Genomic DNA, 18,912 nt, shown 5'->3' with positions numbered 1-18,912 from the left:
GCTGGGGAGTTCCCATCGTGGTACGGCGGAAACAAATCGGACTAGGACCATGAGGTTGCCCGCTGGATCCCTGCCCTGGCTCAGAGGGTTAAGGATCCGGCGTTGCCATGAGCTGTGGTGTGAGTCGCAGACACGGCTTTGATCCTGTGTTGCTGTGGCTGTGGTGTAGGCCGGCGGCTACAGCTCTGATTCGACCCCTAGCTCGGGAACCTCCATATGCTGGGGGAGTGGCTCAAGAAAAGGCAAAAAGACAAAAAAAAAAAAAAAAAAAAAAGGCAAAAAATAATACCAGTACTACTAATACAATAAATCCATAGAACCAGGCAGTCCGGAACTGACAGAAATGTTGGCCCACTGAAGTCAGACTTAGGACTAGCCACTAGGTTGACAGGTAAATCACACACATCCTATGTCTGCAATCTAATTTTACTGGAAAATCAAGCAGCATCTTCTTGAGCCCCCAACCAAGGTAGATCAACACCCATGTAAGGGAAAACCATGATAACGCCTGATGGGTATGGTCATAAGACAGAGAACTTGGCCACATTAGGCCTTTCTCAAAATACTCAACTGACAGGTAACTGGCTCTGAGGCTAATGTATGTACTGAACTGTTCCAGAAAGGTCACCAGAACCAGCAGCAGGGACAATGGATACAGACCCAGAGGAAACACACACACACACACACACACACACACACACAGGGGCAGAAAGAGAGACCAAAATACCAAGCGGGCAGGGCAAGGTGAAGAACGATCCTAGCACCAAATCAGCCAAAGACATGCTGAAGGGGTGGAACCAAGCCCATCACTTCAAAGATAAACAGCACCGCCCTCGAGCCCTCGTTCTCTTTCAGGAGCCTACGAAAGAAGGCTGCTACCGCACGAAAAAGTCAACCGTACCGATGGAGGCAAAGTATCCCAAGGCCTCCCGAGCAGGTCCATGGAACATGAGTCTTCCTGAGGCCAACAAGGTGAGGCTATCAAACAACTTAAAGATGGAGTAACGAGGCTGATGAATGGAGAAGATGATGGTCCGTCCTTGTTTAGACATCCTACGTCAAACGTAAGAAGACGAGGCATTAAACAGCTGAAACTTGCATTTCTCGGCAACATACTTAGTATCCCTGCCTTTAGAGCACCGAGTGAGAAAAAATCGCTTTGCTTTTCCCACACTTCTCAGCTCATATGATCTCTCTGATAGTTAGGGAACCTTAAAGCCAAGGCTCTCATGAAAAGCTAGGGTCTCTAAAGTGGGTTCTATGGGCAGTCTACAATCAACCAGAATATTAATCAGAAATGCAGATCTGGAGTTCCCATTGTGGCACCACAGCAGGAATGAACCCGACTAGTACCCACGAGGATGCAGGTTCAATCCCTGGCCTTGCTCGTTGGGTCAAGAATCTGGCATAAGCTGTGGTGTAGATTACAGTTACAGCTCGGGTCCGGTGTTGCTGTGGCTGGGGTGTAGGCTGGTAGCTGTGGCCCCAATTAGACCCCTAGCCTGGGAACCTCCATGTGCTGCAGGCACAACCCAAGAAAAACATAATTATAATTTTCTTAACATGCAGGAGTTCCCGTCGTGGCCCAAAGGAAAAGAATCCGACTAGGACCCATGAGGTTGCACGTTTGATCCCTGGCCTCGCTCAGTGGGTTGAGGATCTGGCGTTGCTGTGGCTGCGGTGTAGGCTGGCAGCTATAGCTTTGAATAGACCCCTAGCCTGGGAACCTCCATATGCTGTGGGTGCGGCCCTAAAAAGAAAAAGAAGTGCAGCTCCCTGGACAGTTTTCTCATACCTATTGGGTCGAGGGAATCCCTATATCTTTAACAAGCACCCAGGTCATTTGCAAGTACACTCAAGTTTGAAAACTTACTACGGATTAAATTTAAAATCGTAGTCATATGTCCCATCCCCACTGATCATTTACTTAACTCTTCTGGATCTTTAGGAACTATTTTTCATTCTCCTGCCCTAATAATATAGTGAACATTACTTGGTACTCACTATATCTTTGCTAAATACTTTATAGAAAATTTATCGTGAAATAAATTTTCACCATATTGTTATAAGGCAGGGCCAATTATTCTTACTTTTATATAACAGGTAAGGCTTCAATAATGAAGCAATGGCCCAAAGTATCAGAATTAGAAGGGGCAGGGCTGGGATTGGATCCCTGGGCTATTTCCATGGCCAAAATTACCTTCACACAGGAGTTACTACTGAATGGGGAGAAGACACAAAGGTCGAAACTCACCGTTCAAAAGCTGTTATTTAGGAAACAGTTTATGAGAAGAATCACATCAATTTAAGCATTTTCTAATCACTTACTGTATGATGACCCTGGGTACACATTTGTTCTGTCTCCAAGATGACAGGCCAGTCGATCAGTCATTTCAAAACAATGTGGAACAGAAGTAGCAATGTGGAACAGAATGTGCAAGCCAAACAGGACCTTATAACCCAGTCTGAAGATGATATAAGCAGCGTAGTAAGAGGCCAACAGGACTAAGCCAGGAAGAGAAAGGGCAGTGAAGGCGGGGGAAACTACAGGTATTTCAGTGTCACTGCAGAGCTGAGGTGACATATAGAGGCAGGCACTCAGGGACTGCATCAAAAAACAGGCCCATCAGACTTCCCGTCGTGGCTTAGCAAAAAGGAATATGACTAGCATCCTGGAGGACGCAGGCTCAATCCCTGGCCTCGCTCAGTGGCTTAAGTATCCAGCGTTGCCGTGAGCTGTGCTGTAGGGTGCAGACTCGGCTCGGATCTTGCGTTGCTGCGGCTCTGACAAAGGCCAGAAGCTGTAGCTCTGATTCAACCCCTAGCCTGCGAACCTCCATATGCCACAGGTGCAGCCCTCAAACGCCAAAAACCCCCCAAAATATATGATGGATGTAGTCTCTAACTGAAACTGAACCCCAGACTGATTACTTGACATCTTCACTTCTGTGTACAACTGACATCTCAAGCATCTTCCCGTTTCTTCTTATCTGAGCAAACAGACTTGCTTGTGAGGGCAGGGGCATCAGGGGATGCACGGTAATGATAAGGCAGGGGTGCCACATGGTTTGTCTGGCAGCTTTTTTTTTTTTTTTTTTTTTTTTATGGTCGCAGCCCTGACATATGAGGTTCCCTGGTCAGGGATTGAATCTGAGCCACAGCTGCAGCAATGCCAGATCCCTTAACCTACAAAGGATCAAACCCCTGCCTTCACAGCAACCCGAGCCACTGCAGTCAAGATTCTTAACCCGCAGTGTCACAGCAGGAACTCCATGTGGCAGCTTTTAAGAAATGGAAACAGGGGGTTATCCCAGAGGTGGCAGGCAGAGGGAATGGCCAGAGTGATTAGAGATTGATTACACTGAAGGATCATGTTATTTGACTAAGCAAGTAAGTAAACATATTGCCATACTGGGAGCCAAGTTTCTCACTATCTGAAAATTTAAAAACTTGGAGGGAGTGCCTACCAAGGCTCAGCGGTAACGAACCTGAGGATGCAGATCCAATCCCTTGCCCTGACCAGTGGGTTAAGTATTCAGCACTGCCATGAGCTGTGGTGTAGGTCGCAGACATAGCTCTGATCTGGACTTGCTGGCGCTGTCATGTTGGCTAGCAGCTGCAGCCACACGTCGACCCCTAGCCTGGGAACTTCCATACACTGTGGGTGTGGCCCAAAAAAGGGAAAAAAAGAAAAAGAAAAGAAAAACATGGAAACGATGAAGACTAAAAAAAACTCAAGTATTAGATCAGAATTGGAAATAGTATGACGTCATGAGCTCATGATTTTTATTTATTTATTTATTTACTTATTTATTTTTTGTCTTTTTGCCATTTCTTGGGCCACTCCCACGGCATATGGAGGTTCCCAGGTTAAGGGTCGAATCAGAGCTGTAGCCACTGGCCTATGCCAGAGCCACAGAAACATGGGATCTGAGCCTCATCTGCAAACTACACCACAGCTCAAAGAAACACCGGATCCAAAACCCACTGAGCGAGGCCAGGGATTGAACCCGAAACCTCATGGTTCCTGGTCAGATTTGCTAACCACTGATGGAAACTCCCCATATTTTTTTAATATATGTACTAACACAGCAATAGTTACAAATCCATTTCCTTGTATCATTCTAGTCATATGCTATATATACACACACACAAAATATATATTTATAGTAAATACATATTTCCAAATAAAACATAGATATGTATTTCTGTTATTTATGTACACATACACATGTGCTTCTTAGCTCTGTCTGCTGAGCGGCTCTAGAAGCACTGACACTCCTGTAGAACTGAGCACACTTGAGTAACCAGATTTTGGTGTCTAAATCCTAACTACACCAGAAGGAACCAGGGGGCTCTGTGGAGAAACATCTGACACAGGAAAAGCACAAAATGAGTCTGAATCATCTTGCTCACCATAAAGTAAACACATGCCTGAGGAGTGATTCCAAACACGTCAAAAGGACACAAAAGCAGACCAAAGGGACACACGTGCTCTGGCCAAATCGGGGTGAATTTAGTCATAAAAATAAATAAGAACAACCCAAATTATAACCCTTGGAATAAAAGAAAAGTACGAACAAATACAAATGAACAGAGAAGGAGGAAAACTCCTTTACCCTAATACGGGTAGAAAGAATGACGTCAAGAGACAATCACCACTTGGCAAGCAACACACGAGCAGCTGACAGTGGCCGAAGCTGTGAGTACCGGCCACCACCGGTGCATGGAGACTTGACAGGGAACAGGAGGTCTGATCATCTTCCCTGACAAACTACGACAAAGGGGACAACACTTATGTCACCGCAGACAAAGGCACCACACACCAACAGGACCGCTGATGAAGGTTCCCATCCGCCACGACGGGAGACGCCAGAATCACGCAGCCCCTCGTGTCTCGCACTGAGAACACAGCCCCACTTCTGCGGTGTCCCTGCCAAGAGTCCACGGCCTGCGTCTGCACGTGAGGAAGCACTGGACGGGCCCGGCTTAAGGGCCTCCCTAGGAAATGTGCTGTCCACTGTGTGTGAGGACGTGAGAGGTGGGGAAAGGGTACAGAACTGCTCAGGATGAGAAAAGATAGAGTGTTTCTGCAGAGAATCCTGAGCCAAAAGGAAAAAAAGGCACTTTCTGGGGCAGATGGTGAGGTCTGACGGAGCTTACGGATCGGATGGCAGCAACGGCCCCAACGCCAACTCCCTGGCTGCCAGGCACGTGAGGTGGTAACGTGGGAACAGTGGCCAGGGCACCCAGGGATGACGGTACACGGTGTCAGAAAAAGACTATGTGGGGGAGGGCGGGGGGCAAAGAGCGTCAAAAGGCAGCAGCTGGGGAATCAAGGCAAGGGGACGTGGGACTCCTGGGCATTCCTTTAACTGTTTGGCAAAAACCATTGAAATTTTGTAAAAAGTGGCCCCAGAAAAGGCAAAAGACAAAAAAAAAAGTTTTTTTAATAAATAAAAAGATGTCCACAACTTAGCTTTTGTGGTTTCTCCTATAACCACGTTTCGCCCACCATCCTCTTTCCTCATAGAAGTAAACGGCCCTCTTGACTCCACTCTTCCGTCTCTCAGGCCCCAAATCTTAGGCATGGGTTTTTCAGGTGTAATCACACCCTGCATCCCATTCCCGAGCTAATCCTGTTGGTTCTACCCACGAAACGGAGAGAATCCACCCACCTCACACCACCACCCCAGTCAGAGCCGACGGCCTCACGTCTCAACGGAGCCAATGCAGACAGCGCCTCCTCACCGCGTCCCTGCCACTCACCCTGGCCCAACCACACAGCCTTTCCTCTAGACAGCTGCCAGGCCCTTGTTCTAAAAGGCTCTGAACTCCTCCCATGTCCCCCAGGGACCATCAAAGCCGTAGTGCTTACAGTGGCCCACGGTCGACAGAACCTGCCACTCTCAATGCCACCTCAGGTACTATCCTATTATGGGCAGAACTGCGTGCCCCCATATTCAAGTTGAAGTCCTACCTCCCAGCACCTTAGAATACACTGTATTTGGCTATTCGGTCTTTTTTTGCTTTTTTTATTATACTTGATTTTGGAGATTGGGTCTTTCAACAGGTAATTCTGGTTACATAAGGCCATGTGGGTGCCACCATCCAATAAGGACCACTGTCCTTATAAGAAGAGGAGAACTCGGGGAGTTCCCGCCGTGGCTCAGCGGAAGTGGATCTGATTACGAACCATGAGGTTGTGGCTTTGATCCCTGGCCTTGCTCAGTGGGTTGAGGATCTGGTGTTTCCGAGAGCTGCGGTGTGGGCCGCAGATGCGGCTTGGATCCTGCATTGCTGTGGCTCTGGCGTAGGCCGGTGGCTACAGTCTGATTAGACCCCTAGCCTGGGAACCAACCGCGGGAGTGGCTCAAGAAAACATGCAAAAAGATGGAAAAAAAAAAGAATCTGGCATTTTCATGAGCTGTGGTGTAGGCTGAAGATGTGGCTCTGATTTGATGTGCTGTGGCTGTGGCATCGGCCAGCAGCTGTAGCTCTGATTGGACCCTTAGCCTGGAAACCTCCATATGCCACGGGTGCAGCCCTAAAAAACAAAAAACAAAAAAAACAACGAAAAAAGAGGAGAACAGGACACAGACACACCAAGGGAAAAATGAAGCGAGGACACAGAGAGAAGACAGGCACCCACAAGCCAAGGAGAAAGGACTCAGAAGAACCAGCCCTGCCGATTTCCTGATCCTGGACTTCTAACCTCCAGGAATGTGAAAAGCCACAGTTCTGTTTTAAGCCACCCAGTGTGTTTCATTTTTCATGAGCCACTTCTCCCTGTTAGTTGACTGTTTCCCTCCAACAAAGAAGGGAGAAGTCTGTGTCTGTCGTGCTTACTACTAGATCCCCTGCACTAAGAATAACACCTCGTACAGAGCAGGTGAACAGATACTGGATGCATGAAAGCATCACAGTCGCAGAGCCTTTACCTCTTCAGGAGCAAAAGGACAGCATTTGCTGTGCTGGAGTCTAAGCCAGTCGTGGGCTCATCCAGGAACAAGATGGACGGGTCAGTAATAAGCTCCATTGCAATACTAGTCCGTTTTCTTTCTCCTCCAGACACACCACGGATAAACTGGGTTCCCACCTAAAGCACAAATGTTATCGTTATGAACAGTAACAATCAGAGCCACGATTGCTCGTGCAGCTCCTGACACGTGCCAACCCTAGCAGGGGCACTTTCTCTCATCAGCCTCGCTGATTCTGAACAGCAAATAAATGACTATGTGGGAGAAGAGCTAAGGTTGCTCTTTAATTTGAAGAATACACTGAGGCTCAGCTCAGAGCTGGGAAGTGGTTAATCCCAATAGGAAACCCACGCTTTGAACAGCTCCGTATGTTTCTTATCCCATCAAATATTTAGTTTTAAGACAGTTAAGCTCGAACACTAATAGATAAGGTTCTGACATGGTGAAATCAAGACTAAAAAGGGAGATGGGGAGAGGAGACGAAAGCTGAAAGCATTTATTATAATTTGTTAGTTTCTCATACCCTCCCCATCACCCTCCCACTGCCCAACCCCCCAAAAAAAAGTCCAAAGTGTGGCTTGGCAGCTGGGAAAGTTCACTTTCGAAGGCAGCTATGCTAACCACTATGCCACTGACGCCAAGAACGTTCACTTGGCACAACATCACACTGGCACCTCTGAAACCACCAAAGCTTCCCTCATTGAACCCCCCTACACCCTAACTCACTGCAGAATGCCTCACTCACTCCTTCTGACAAAACCAGGAGGCAGAGTTTCTACGGGGCAACTGGCTGGGTGTTTCCAACGAGTCATGTCACTGTGTGGTGGGGGACCAGAAAGGCTTAGGGGGAGGTAAGAATTCTCCTTTTCTTCTTCTTTTTGGCCACACCCACAGCGTGCAGAAGTCCCCAGGCCAGCGACCGAACCCACACCACAGCAGCAACCCAAGCCACAGCAGTGACAACACTGGATCCTTAACCTGCTGAGCCACCAGGGAATTCCCTAGGAAACAAGTCCTACATTAAGAGTCTGCAAAGAGACACGAGCAAGTGCTACCCCTGCCCTTTACTGGTGTTACAACACCTGAGCTGGCAGGGACGCTTGGGTCACAGCTGGGGAAATGCAAATAGATAGGACCTGGGCATAGACGATAGCAAGACACCATTAATTTGGTTAGTTGATAATGGTGCTGCGGAAATGCAGGCAAAGTTCTTTTCTTGAAGATGCGGAAGTAGGATCAGGAGCGACATACCATGATACGCCTAGTTTCCTTAAAATGCTTCCGAAAACATAAGCTGAGGCGATTACGAGGTAAGATGAACACCTGGGAAATCTAGTTGTTATAATTACTAAACGTTATTAGTAATCGTACCATTACATCAATTACCTGATGGTCACGTCATCACTATGTAACAAAGACCAAATCTGTCTCCAGACGGAGTCTGTTCCTAGAGCTCTCATCTTCGGGCGCCACTGCCTGTGCTTAGTCACGCTGGCTCTGCACTGTTTGTGAAAGACTGTTGCCGAAGGCCTGAAATATACAGGGCAGCCCATTCTCTAGACCTCGACCTTTAAAGGTATACCACTGTCACTCATACGGAGTAAAAAGCTGTGGGACAGAGAGTAGCCTTTGTCTGGTTGGAGGATTATAGGAACACGGCGACCAGAGCCACAGGGACGGCTGCAAGAACAAAGGATTCTGGCACCAAGAGGCCTGCAACAACCAACCACACCTCGCCTCCTCTTTTAGTATAAAAGAAGCCTGAGTTCTTACTTGGGTGAGTTGGTTCTTTGGGACAAGAGTCCACCGTCTTCTCCATTTGCTGGCTTTCCAAATAAAGTCACTCTCCCCGACCCCAAGGACACATCTCTCAATTTACTGTCCTGTCATGCAGCGAGCCTTACAAGTTTGGACTCAGTAACAAGTAATCAGACTATTCTAATTGTTATGCTTAAATTTTAGTTAAAAGTTTAAAGATTTTGGAGTTCCTGTTGTGGCTCAGTGGGTTAAGAACCCGACTCATATCCATGAGGATGTGGGTTCGATCCTTGGCTTCACTCAATGGGTTAAGGATCTGGTGCTGCCACAAGCTTCGGCATAGGTCACAGGTGTGGCTCAAAGCTGGCATTGCTGTGGCTGTGGTGTAGGCCTGCAGCTGCAGCTCCGATTCAACTCCTAGTCTCGGAACTGCCATGTGCCGCGGGTGCAGCCCTAAAAGGAAAAAAAAAAAAAGTTAAAAAATTTTAATGTATTATTTCAACTAATTAGATAAGTAAGTTCTAAGTCAATCATACCCTTCAGCTTATTTTCCCTGGAAATCCACGCATCAAACGTTGGGCAATGACTGTCTATCAGGAGAGAACTTTTACCTAAAGGTGAAGAATGGTAAATGCCTACTGGAAAAACAAAATTAAAGAAACAGAGCCAACACAATCAAAACCTAATCACTCATAAAATGAAAATAAGTGGAAGTGGTGGCATCTCAGAGTTATTCTTCCAAACAAAATAAGCAATATATTTAAAGAATGTCAGAAAGTATCATATGAAGCACCACTCAGCTGAATATCGCCATTCTTTGTAAATCTAAGTAAAGGATATCACAGGTGGATTGAACTACCGCCATCACAATCTAAAAAGTTCATTCTCATCCAAAGTTTTAGACGTATTCCCAGCCAAAAAGCTTTAGCTGTCTTCCTGGCAAATTTTTCATACCTAGCCATCGACTGTAAAGTTTTACTCACTCATCACATTTCTTCTCTTTGAGTCTCCATAACCCACAAAAGGAATTACTTTCCTCTCTCGTGCCTACAGCTGTTATTTCTACATCCTAAAAGAGCCCAGCACATCACAGTCTGTAAGTAAACACTGGCAGAAGAAAGGGAGAGGGGAGGGGAGGGAGGGAGGGATGGGAGACAAAACTGCCATAGAACGGCTCCAGAAAAGCAATTTGGATGTACTCAAATTAGAAATACACCCTAGGAGTTCCCGCTGTGGAGAAGCGGAAACTAATCCAACTAGAAACCATGAGGTTGCGGGTTCAATCCCTGGCTTCGCTCAGCGGGTTAAGGATCTGGCATTGCTGTGAGCTGTGGTGTAGAGACGCGGCTCGGGTCCTGCATGGCTGTGGCTGTGGCATAGGCTAGCAGCTGCAGCTCCAATTAGACCCCTAGCCTGGGAACCTCCATGTGCCGCGGGTACGGCCCTCAAAAGAAAAAAGACAAAAAAAAAAAAAAGAAAAGAAAAGAAAGAAATACACCCTAATACTACTGAATATAATTTTAGAAGTCAAATTACAGCAAAGGGGAGCATACAGAGCAGGAGCCCCTGGAGGTTCACCATTTGTGAATGCCAGACGTATACCTCTCAAAAGTGATGGACCAAAGTCCCCTGGAGGAAGAGAAGCACAGCTAAAAGGGGAAAAGAAAACAGGAAGAAGGAAGGTTAGTGTGACGACACGACAGGAGGGGTGACGACACGACACGAGGCATGACAAACAGTTGGCGTGGGCGAGAAGCCAGAGCTGCATCACTGGAAAGACCACGGATGCTTTGCCAAAGAACACTCACACGCTAGAGCACACGGCCACACGGCTTTTCCAGGGTTCAATCATGCCTAGTTTCTTAAACTGGTTCACTCCCATCTTCAGGCTAGATAACCCATCGCTTTTCTCACGGTTCCAGAGAGCAGCCACTCGGGACCACGCATGTGCCAGAAAACCGCTGAAGAAGTTCCACTATCCACACAGGGCCCACTTGGCCAGCTATGACACTCTCCGTTGCTCTACATTACCTTGGAATCGGCCACTTTATCCAGACCCAACTCTTGAATGACCATGTTAATCCGCTCATTTTTTTCATGATTTGTCATGGTGGTCGGAAGCCGAAGAGCTGCCGAGAACTGTAAGTTTTCTCTCACTGTCAGCGTTCCCATCACGACGTCATCCTTAAAGCAAAATGGCATTTTCACAAGACCATCGCTCTGTAGTGCATGTACCCTATTCATAAAAACAACATACCCCGAGTTCCCGTCCCGCCTCAGCGGTTAACGAACCGGACGGGTATCCATGAGGACGCAGGATCAATCCCTGGCCTCGCTCAGTGGGTTCACGATCCAGTGTTACCGTGAGTTGTGGTCTAGGTTACAGACACAGCTCGGACATGGCTTTGCTGCGGCTGTGGTGGAGGCTGGCAACTGTAGCTCCGATTGGACCCCTAGCCTGGCAGCTTCCATGTGCCGTGGGTGCGGCCCTAAAAAGACCAAAAAAAAAAGAAAGAAAGAAAATACCCAAGTTCTAGCTAATAACAAGCTTGCAATTAGACAATTTACAATAGCTCCAGGATGCAGACTGCTGCAAAGCCTGATGAAATCCTTCTCATCCCCAATCTGCTCGCCCAGAGAGGACACAGGGGATTACCAGCACTACATTTCCAGACTGTTTAACACAAAGATCTGCCAAACACAGTTCTAAGCTCGAGGATGGAGAGAAGTGAAGTGAAGAAAGCAGAAAACAGTCATGTCCTTTAGAAATGATACGACAACAAGAATTGATATCACTGCCCTTACAGGAGTCATATTCCAGATTCTTTCCACTGAATCCTGTGCTGAATCTTATGGGAGATTATGAAAAGCTGACATAAAGAAAAACTGTTTCTATAAGGATGTCCCACAGTCAATTAGAAACACACTCCCTTGGGAGCCAAGGCACTCGCCCAGTACAGAAACAGAGAAACCCATAGTGCAAGTCCACAAATACTTACCTGTACCACGTAACCTGAGTTACATTTAAAATTGGCAGGTCGAGGTGCTCCATTGATCAAAACATCTCCAGATAATCCATGCGGATCTTTCCTTGCAGCTAAGACATCTAACAACCTGTTTAAAAAAAATGCGTTGTTCCGGGTTTTTTTCCATCCAACCTGGGTTTTCGCTCTCAGCTCACCTGAATCCAAATTCTGCTCAAGTTAGAATATTAACTTTTCAAGACTCATATTGTTTTATGTGTATATAAAGATACACAGCTCTTTCAAGGCTCACCTCTTTTCTCTTTTCTTTTCTTTTTTTTTTTAACTACATGCTACAATAAAGCCCAAAAACGTGAACGCAAGCAAAGCGCTGCGGGCTGATCCGGCACGGAGCACCCAAACTGCCTCCAGGCTGTGCGATATCCGGTCCTGAGGTCCCGAGGCAGGCCCTGTGCCCCTCGGTCTAAGACTCAAGCCCTCCCTTTCGCCTCGGGCTCCGCCTCCCCACTCTCCACTGTACCCCTTCCCTTCCCTGTCCACAGCACAAACCACGGCTGACAGCTGCATGCCAATCGCCTGATCATGTCCTGTTAGGAAGGCTGACCTAGCAAGACGTCCCCAACCTCAGGACAGAACCACTACCCAGCACAACTGGACCCAGACCTGGACCAGACGCCCAGACAAAGCGCAACGAGCACCTGCTCACATAAAGCTGATCTTTAAAGGCACACTGAAACTCGGGGTGGGGAACAGGAAGGAGACCAAGAGCTTCAAAGCTCCAGTTATACAGTCAGTGAGCCACGGGGATGTAAGACACGGCCTGAGGAGCACGGGCAGTGATGCTCCAGTAACTCTGTATCGGCACAGAGGGCTAGACGGACCACGGGGATCATGGCACCATGGGTGCCAGTGTCGAATCGCTGTGTGGCACACCTGCAACTGATGTAAGATTGCATGCCAACCCTAGCTCCATTTTCAAAAGCCACACATTAAAACTACCAAGAGAAAGCTTACTTATACTGCTATACTCACGAAGATTTGCCTCCACCTGTGGGTCCCAGAATGGCATTGAGGCCAGGTTTCATGATCCCACTGCAAATGCAAAACACACCAAGTTACTGACCCACTTTAAAAGCAAGTCTATTGTTTAGGGTTGGCATTTAACACACTCAGTGAAAACCGATGAAATTGCCGACAAGGGGGAGAAAAAAAGGCACCAATCAACTCTCAAAGGAAAAAGATACTCAATTGTTGGTTAACAGAAATCTAGCACACAAAAAATGTCAATATGTCAATCACTACTGAGGACTTAGAAGAAAACCGCCTTGGGTCTTAATTCCTTTCACCTCTTTTTTTTTTTTTTTTTTTTTTTTTGGTCTTTTTGTTTTCTTGCCTTTTCTAGGGCCACTCCTGCAGCATGTGGAGGTTCCCAGGCTAGGGATCGAATTGGAGCTGTAGCCACCAGAGCCACAGCAACGCGGGATCTGAGCCGCGTCTACGACCTACACCATAGCTCGTGGCAACGCCAGATCCTTAACCCACTGAGCAAGGCCAGGGATCAAACTCGCAATCTCAGGGTTCCTAGTCGGATTCGTTAACCACTGCGCCCCCACGGGAACTCCTCTTTCGCTTCTCTTCTACTACATTTAAATTGTTTTGGAAAAGGACACAAGAACTTTCTAGGTTCCTTGATGTCGCAGACGCTGGCGAAGCCCTTTGCTCCCCTCACTCCTCCCTCGCAGTGTAAAGTGCAGAACAGTCCTGGGTGATGCCTGATGAGAATCAGCTTCACGCCACCTCATGTGCTACCTAAGCAGCATTCCCACTGCTCCAATCCAGTCACACAAGAATCAATATAACTGAAACAAAAAGTCAGTGGCCGGGCGTTCCGGTCGGGGCTCAGCGGTAAGGAAGCCAACGAGTGCCCATGAGGATGTGGGTTCGATCCCTGGCTCTGCTCAGTGAGTTAAGGATCCTGGGTTGTTGGGGCTGTGGCACAGGCCAGCATCGATAGCTCTGATTCGACCCCTAGCCTGGGAACATCCATACGTCGCCGGTACAGCCGACAACATAAAAAAAAAAAAAGAAGAAGAAACCCAATGGCTGGAAAAAAAGCACCTCGAGGCGTTACAAAGAAAATATCCCCAATTCTTCACCCACATCAAATTCTTCATCAAATTAGAAAAGTAAAACATATACCCTCAAGATAATCTTGTCTTCTTCCTTGTAAAGTATCAGGAAAAAATGGACTGGGACATCCTTGGTTTAGAAGTAGTGGATGCCACTTTCTATTGGAGAGAGCCTTGAAGGATATATAACCATGGTGTACACACAGTATGTTGCAAACAGACGAGCAGACGTTTGAGGGTAGTGAATATCCAGATAGAAGGGGGAGTCCCCGGCCTAGCGCAGCAGAAAGGAATCTGACTAGTATCTGTGAGGATGCAGGTTCGATCCCTCGCAGTGTAGAGTGCAGGACAGTCCTGGGTGATGCCTGATGAGAATCAGCTCAGTGGGTTCAGAATCTGGCGTTGCTGTGAGCTCTGGTGTAAGTCACAGATGCAGCTAGGATCCCCCATGGCTGTGGCTGTGGCTGTGGTGTAGGCCAGCAGCTGCAGCTACAATTTGACTTCTAGCCTATGAACCTCCATATGCTGTGGGTGCGGCCCTAAAAAAATAAACAAGTAAACAAACAAATAAATAAATAAGATAAATGAGAGCACCCTTTGCCCATCCTAGACAAACTCAGTTGAAACCAGCAAATAGGAAAAAGAAACACCACTGCCTACACCAGAAATGTGAGTAAGCAAGAAAAACAACCCCTGGCATCCTCTTAATTACTAAAATTTGAAATGATTACAAGATTTGACTGAGTTTTTATGAACCTAGAAAAGCGTGTAAGGATGAACTCACCTGTTGCTGAAATGCATACCACTCAACCATAAAAACACTGTAAAGCCTTGAGCAGATGACACCTTTAGTGTTAGCAAGTTAACACACTACTAGCTTTAAAACATAAGCAGGGGAGTTCCCATCGTGGCTCAGTGGGTAATGAATCCAACTAGGAACCATGAGATTGCGGGTTCGATCCCCGTCCTTGCTCAGTGGGCTGTGGTGTAGGCCGGCGGCTGCAGTTCTGATTGGACTTTAAAACATAAGCAAGGGAGTTCCCATCGTGCCTCAGTGGGTAATGAATCCGACTAGGAACCATGAGATTGCGGGTTCGATCCCCGTCCTTGCTCAGTGGGCTGTGGTGTAGGCCGGCGGCTGCAGTTCTGATTGGACTTTAAAACATAAGCAAGGGAGTTCCCATCGTGCCTCAGTGGGTAATGAATCCGACTAGGAACCATGAGATTGCGGGTTCGATCCCCGTCCTTGCTCAGTGGGCTGTGGTGTAGGCCAGCGGCTGCAGTTCTGATTGGACCCCTGGCCTGGGAACCTCTATACGCCTCGGGTGCAGCCCCAGAAATGGCAAAAAAGACAAACAAACAAACAAACAAAACATAAGCAAGACAAATATACCCTCGAGCAGTAATATATTCAATTTACTCAACCTGCACATATTGCAAATCATTTGCTAACTTCCATTTAGCAGCAAAACATCTCAAGTGACCAGCACTTTTCTTCATTATTTGCTCCACAAATAACCTGGCAGCTTTTCAGAAAGGTCGGTCGATGCTAGTCTGGGCATATGCAGCAAAAGATAAAAGCTTTTCACCTCCCATTCCTCTCCTTATTCTCACACTCAGGGGTCCCTCTATCGCCCACGCCACCACCATGTGATGAGTCAGTTGCTGGATGGCGGGAAGAAAAATCATAGTTTTGTACGGACTTGAATTCTGTAAGACAACCGAGTGTGTTACTTTGGGTCCTAAACTCTCTTCCGTCTCTTAGACGTGAGCTAAGCTCCAGTTGTCTTACATGTACATACATACACCCAACATCTCATCCAACTGGCTCACCGCTCAGCTCGTTTAGCCGAAAGCAATGAAGAGCGTGTGTCTGTCTACCTGTGCAGACCGGTACCTTGATCTGCACTAAGCAAAACCTGAGACGCGCACTGCACGACAATGAACCTGTTTCAGTAAAAGTTCATGGACGACGTACTTGATGTTCGTCAGTATTTCCTTCTCAACCGTTTTCCGACAAAAAAGAAAGCCACTCTTCACTTTCACTCGATAGCAGATGTCATGAAAGCTTAACACAGCTCCCCCAGCAGACGTCTTCAGCTCATTGGAGCTGGACCCCGGCAGGCCATTGGTGTTCCTTTTTGACATCGGGATTGAAACTTGGTAACTATTGGAGGACATCTGGAGTGTTTCTGCCTTTCTGCAGAGGGAAAAGCAACAGTAAGTTGATGGTCCAGGTAAATGAGCCTGCAAACAGCAGTTAACAATCAACTGAAAACAAGCTTGTTGAGAGTTCCCGTTGTGGCCCAGTGGAAACAAACCTGACCGCTACCCATGAGGATGTGGGTTCGATCCCTGGCATCAGCGGGGCGGGGATCTGGCCTTGCTGTGGCTGTGGTGTAGGCCAGCAGCTGTAGCACCAATTCGACCCCTAGCCTGGGAACCTCCACATGCCGCAAAAAGCAAAACAGAACAAGTCCACTGTGGTACAAACTTCCAGTTATAAAATGAGTAAGTCCTGGGGATATAACGCATAACATGGTGACTACAGCTAATGATACCGTATTATGTATTTGGAAGTTGCTAAGAGAGATCTTAGAAGTTCTCATCATTAAAAAGAAAAAAACTAAAAACGGTGACTTTTGTGTGTGGTGGATGTTGACTAGACTTACTGTGGCGAACATTTCACAACATATAACATCATTATGTTGCAGTTCCCGTCGTGGCGCAGTGGTTAACGAATCCGACTAGGGACCATGAGGTTGCAGGTTTGATCCTTGGCCTTGCTCAGTGGGTTAAGGATCTGGCGTTGATGTGGCTATAGTGTAGGCCGGTGGCTACAGCTCCAATTAGACCCCTAGCCTGGGAACCTCCATATGCTGTGGGATCAGCCCAAGAAAAGACAAAAAGACCAAAAAAAAAAAAAAAAAAAAAAAAAAAAACACATTATGTTATGCACCTGAAACTAACACAATGTTATACATCAATTATATCTCAATTTTTAAAAATTTTAAAGAGACATCAAAAAACTTAATGCAAAATGCCTCATCAGTCACTTTTATATTGACTGCATGTTTAAGTAAAATAGTATGGCTATACTGGATTCAGTGAACTACATTAAAAAAAACTTTAGAAGTTTCCATATTGTGGCTCACTAAGAACCCACCATAGTGTCCGTGAGAATGCGAGTTCGATCCCTGGCCTCCCTCATTTGGTTAAGGATTGGTCCTGCCCCAAGCTGCAATGTAGGTCGCAGATGGGGCTCAGATCCCGTATTGCCATTTCTGTGGCATAAGCTGGCAGCTGCAGCTCTGATTCAACCCGTAGCCTGGGAACTTCCATGTGCCATAGGTTCAGCTGTAAAAAGAAAAGAATTTAAACAAGTCCATTTAAAACTGCAGTGAAATAAACAGCTGCACTTCCAATGAACAGGTCATATCACAGCAATAACAACAACCCTGGAACTTTTATTAGGGAGGCAGACACAACTCTGAATACATAAACTCCAATCAGATGGCAACAGAACATTGCATAATAGGGATGTTTACTTCTTAGATATAAAACTACTTAAAACTCACGAAGCAGGAAAAAATGGAGTGGAGTTAGATCTGACTTGAAAAGTGTATTTTGCTACAATTCAAGATCACGGACAGACCAAGTGACCACGAATACCCCGGTTTTTTTGTTTGTTTGTTTTGTTGTTGTTTTTGTTTGTTTTTTGTCTTTTTGCCATTTCTTGGGCCGCTCCTGTAGCATATGGAGGTTCCCAGGCTAGGGGTCGAATCGGAGCTGTAGCCGCCGGCCACAGCCACAGCCACAGCAACTCGGGATCCAAGCCGCGTCTGCAACCTACACCACAGCTCACAGCCACGCTGGATCCTTAACCCACTGCGCAAGGCCAGGGATGGAACCTGCAACCTCACGGTTCCTAGTCGGATTCGTTAACCACCGAGCCACGACGGGAACTCCACTATGACCCTGTTTTTGTTTGACTCTATGACAGAATTACTACAAAAAGGGAATTGGCAAGGCAGTCAGGGACAAGAGAGATTTCTTTGAATTTAAAGCTCCAGATTTCGCATCCCTGGTGGCTATGTTCCTTCAATCCACTAAGAGGATAAACTCCAAAATCTTTGGAAAGACAAGATCATTTCCTTAATGGGTGAACAGATTTAAATTCTAGGAAGGTTTAGAATTATGTACAAAAATGAATAAGAAATCAAACCAGTAGTTAAGCAGCTAAATAATTTAAAACACAAAGGGAGTATTAGGAGCTTCCCCTGTGGTACAACAGGATCTGTGGCGTCTTGGTCTTGTTGGAACACGGGTTCAACCCCCAGCCCGACACAGTGGGTTTAGGATCCAGCACTGCTGCAGCTGCGGCTTAGGTTGTGACTGTGATTCAGCCCTGAACCCTGGCCCTGGAACTCAGTGGGGTGGCCAAAAGCGGAAAAAAAAAAGTGAGGTTAAATTTGAAATGAAGCTTAAAATATTTCAATTAACAAGTTACGAAAGGCCCCTTTAAAGGATTTAGAGGAAGACCTTAAGGTGAATTTAACAGCTTGTGAAATAGGTTTGAAATGTGAAACATCCATAAACCCAGTTTTAATTTTTAAAAATCAAAATAACTTATAAAGAACTTTCTGCCTGTATCTGGTCCAAACCAATCATCCTCCTAAAATCAACTATAGAAGCACACAATTAAAAGAACCAACTCTTGGAGTTCCCGTTGTGGCTCAGTGGGCCGTGAACCCAACTTCTATCCATGAGGACATGGGTTTGATCCCGGGCCCTACTCAGTGGGTTAAGCATCTTGCCTTGCCGTAAACTATGGGGTAGGTCACAGATGCAATTCTGATCTGGTGAGGCTGTGGCTGTGGCAAAGGCTGGCAGCTGCTGCTCTGATTCAACCCCTAACCTGGGAACCTCCATGTGCAGTGGATGGGGCCCTTAAAAGCAAAAAAAAAAAAAAAAAAAAAAGGAAGAGGTCCCTTAGTTTGAAATAAACAACAATAGCAACAAAAATGGGTTTGGAACGCTACATTTGTAGTCTCAGTTTCC

At 46.6% G+C, this 18,912-nt stretch overlaps 1 protein-coding gene across 1 annotated transcript in view; it reads right to left on the bottom strand.

The window, feature by feature from the left end:
* Positions 1-18,912, bottom strand: part of LOC110255210 (ATP-binding cassette sub-family G member 2-like) — a 47,897-nt gene that overhangs the window by 17,891 nt on the left and 11,094 nt on the right. Inside the window, 6 exon segments of the mRNA XM_021101770.1 lie at positions 902-1,053; positions 6,942-7,099; positions 10,770-10,922; positions 11,738-11,852; positions 12,755-12,814; positions 15,830-16,051. Of these exon segments, the coding sequence (XP_020957429.1) occupies positions 902-1,053; positions 6,942-7,099; positions 10,770-10,922; positions 11,738-11,852; positions 12,755-12,814; positions 15,830-16,051 (860 nt within the window).

Source organism: Sus scrofa, chromosome 8 (genome assembly GCF_000003025.6).
Source record: "Sus scrofa isolate TJ Tabasco breed Duroc chromosome 8, Sscrofa11.1, whole genome shotgun sequence".
NCBI lineage: Eukaryota > Metazoa > Chordata > Mammalia > Artiodactyla > Suidae > Sus > Sus scrofa.
Note: the sequence above shows the minus strand (reverse complement) of the source record. Positions and strands in the feature narration are given on the sequence as shown.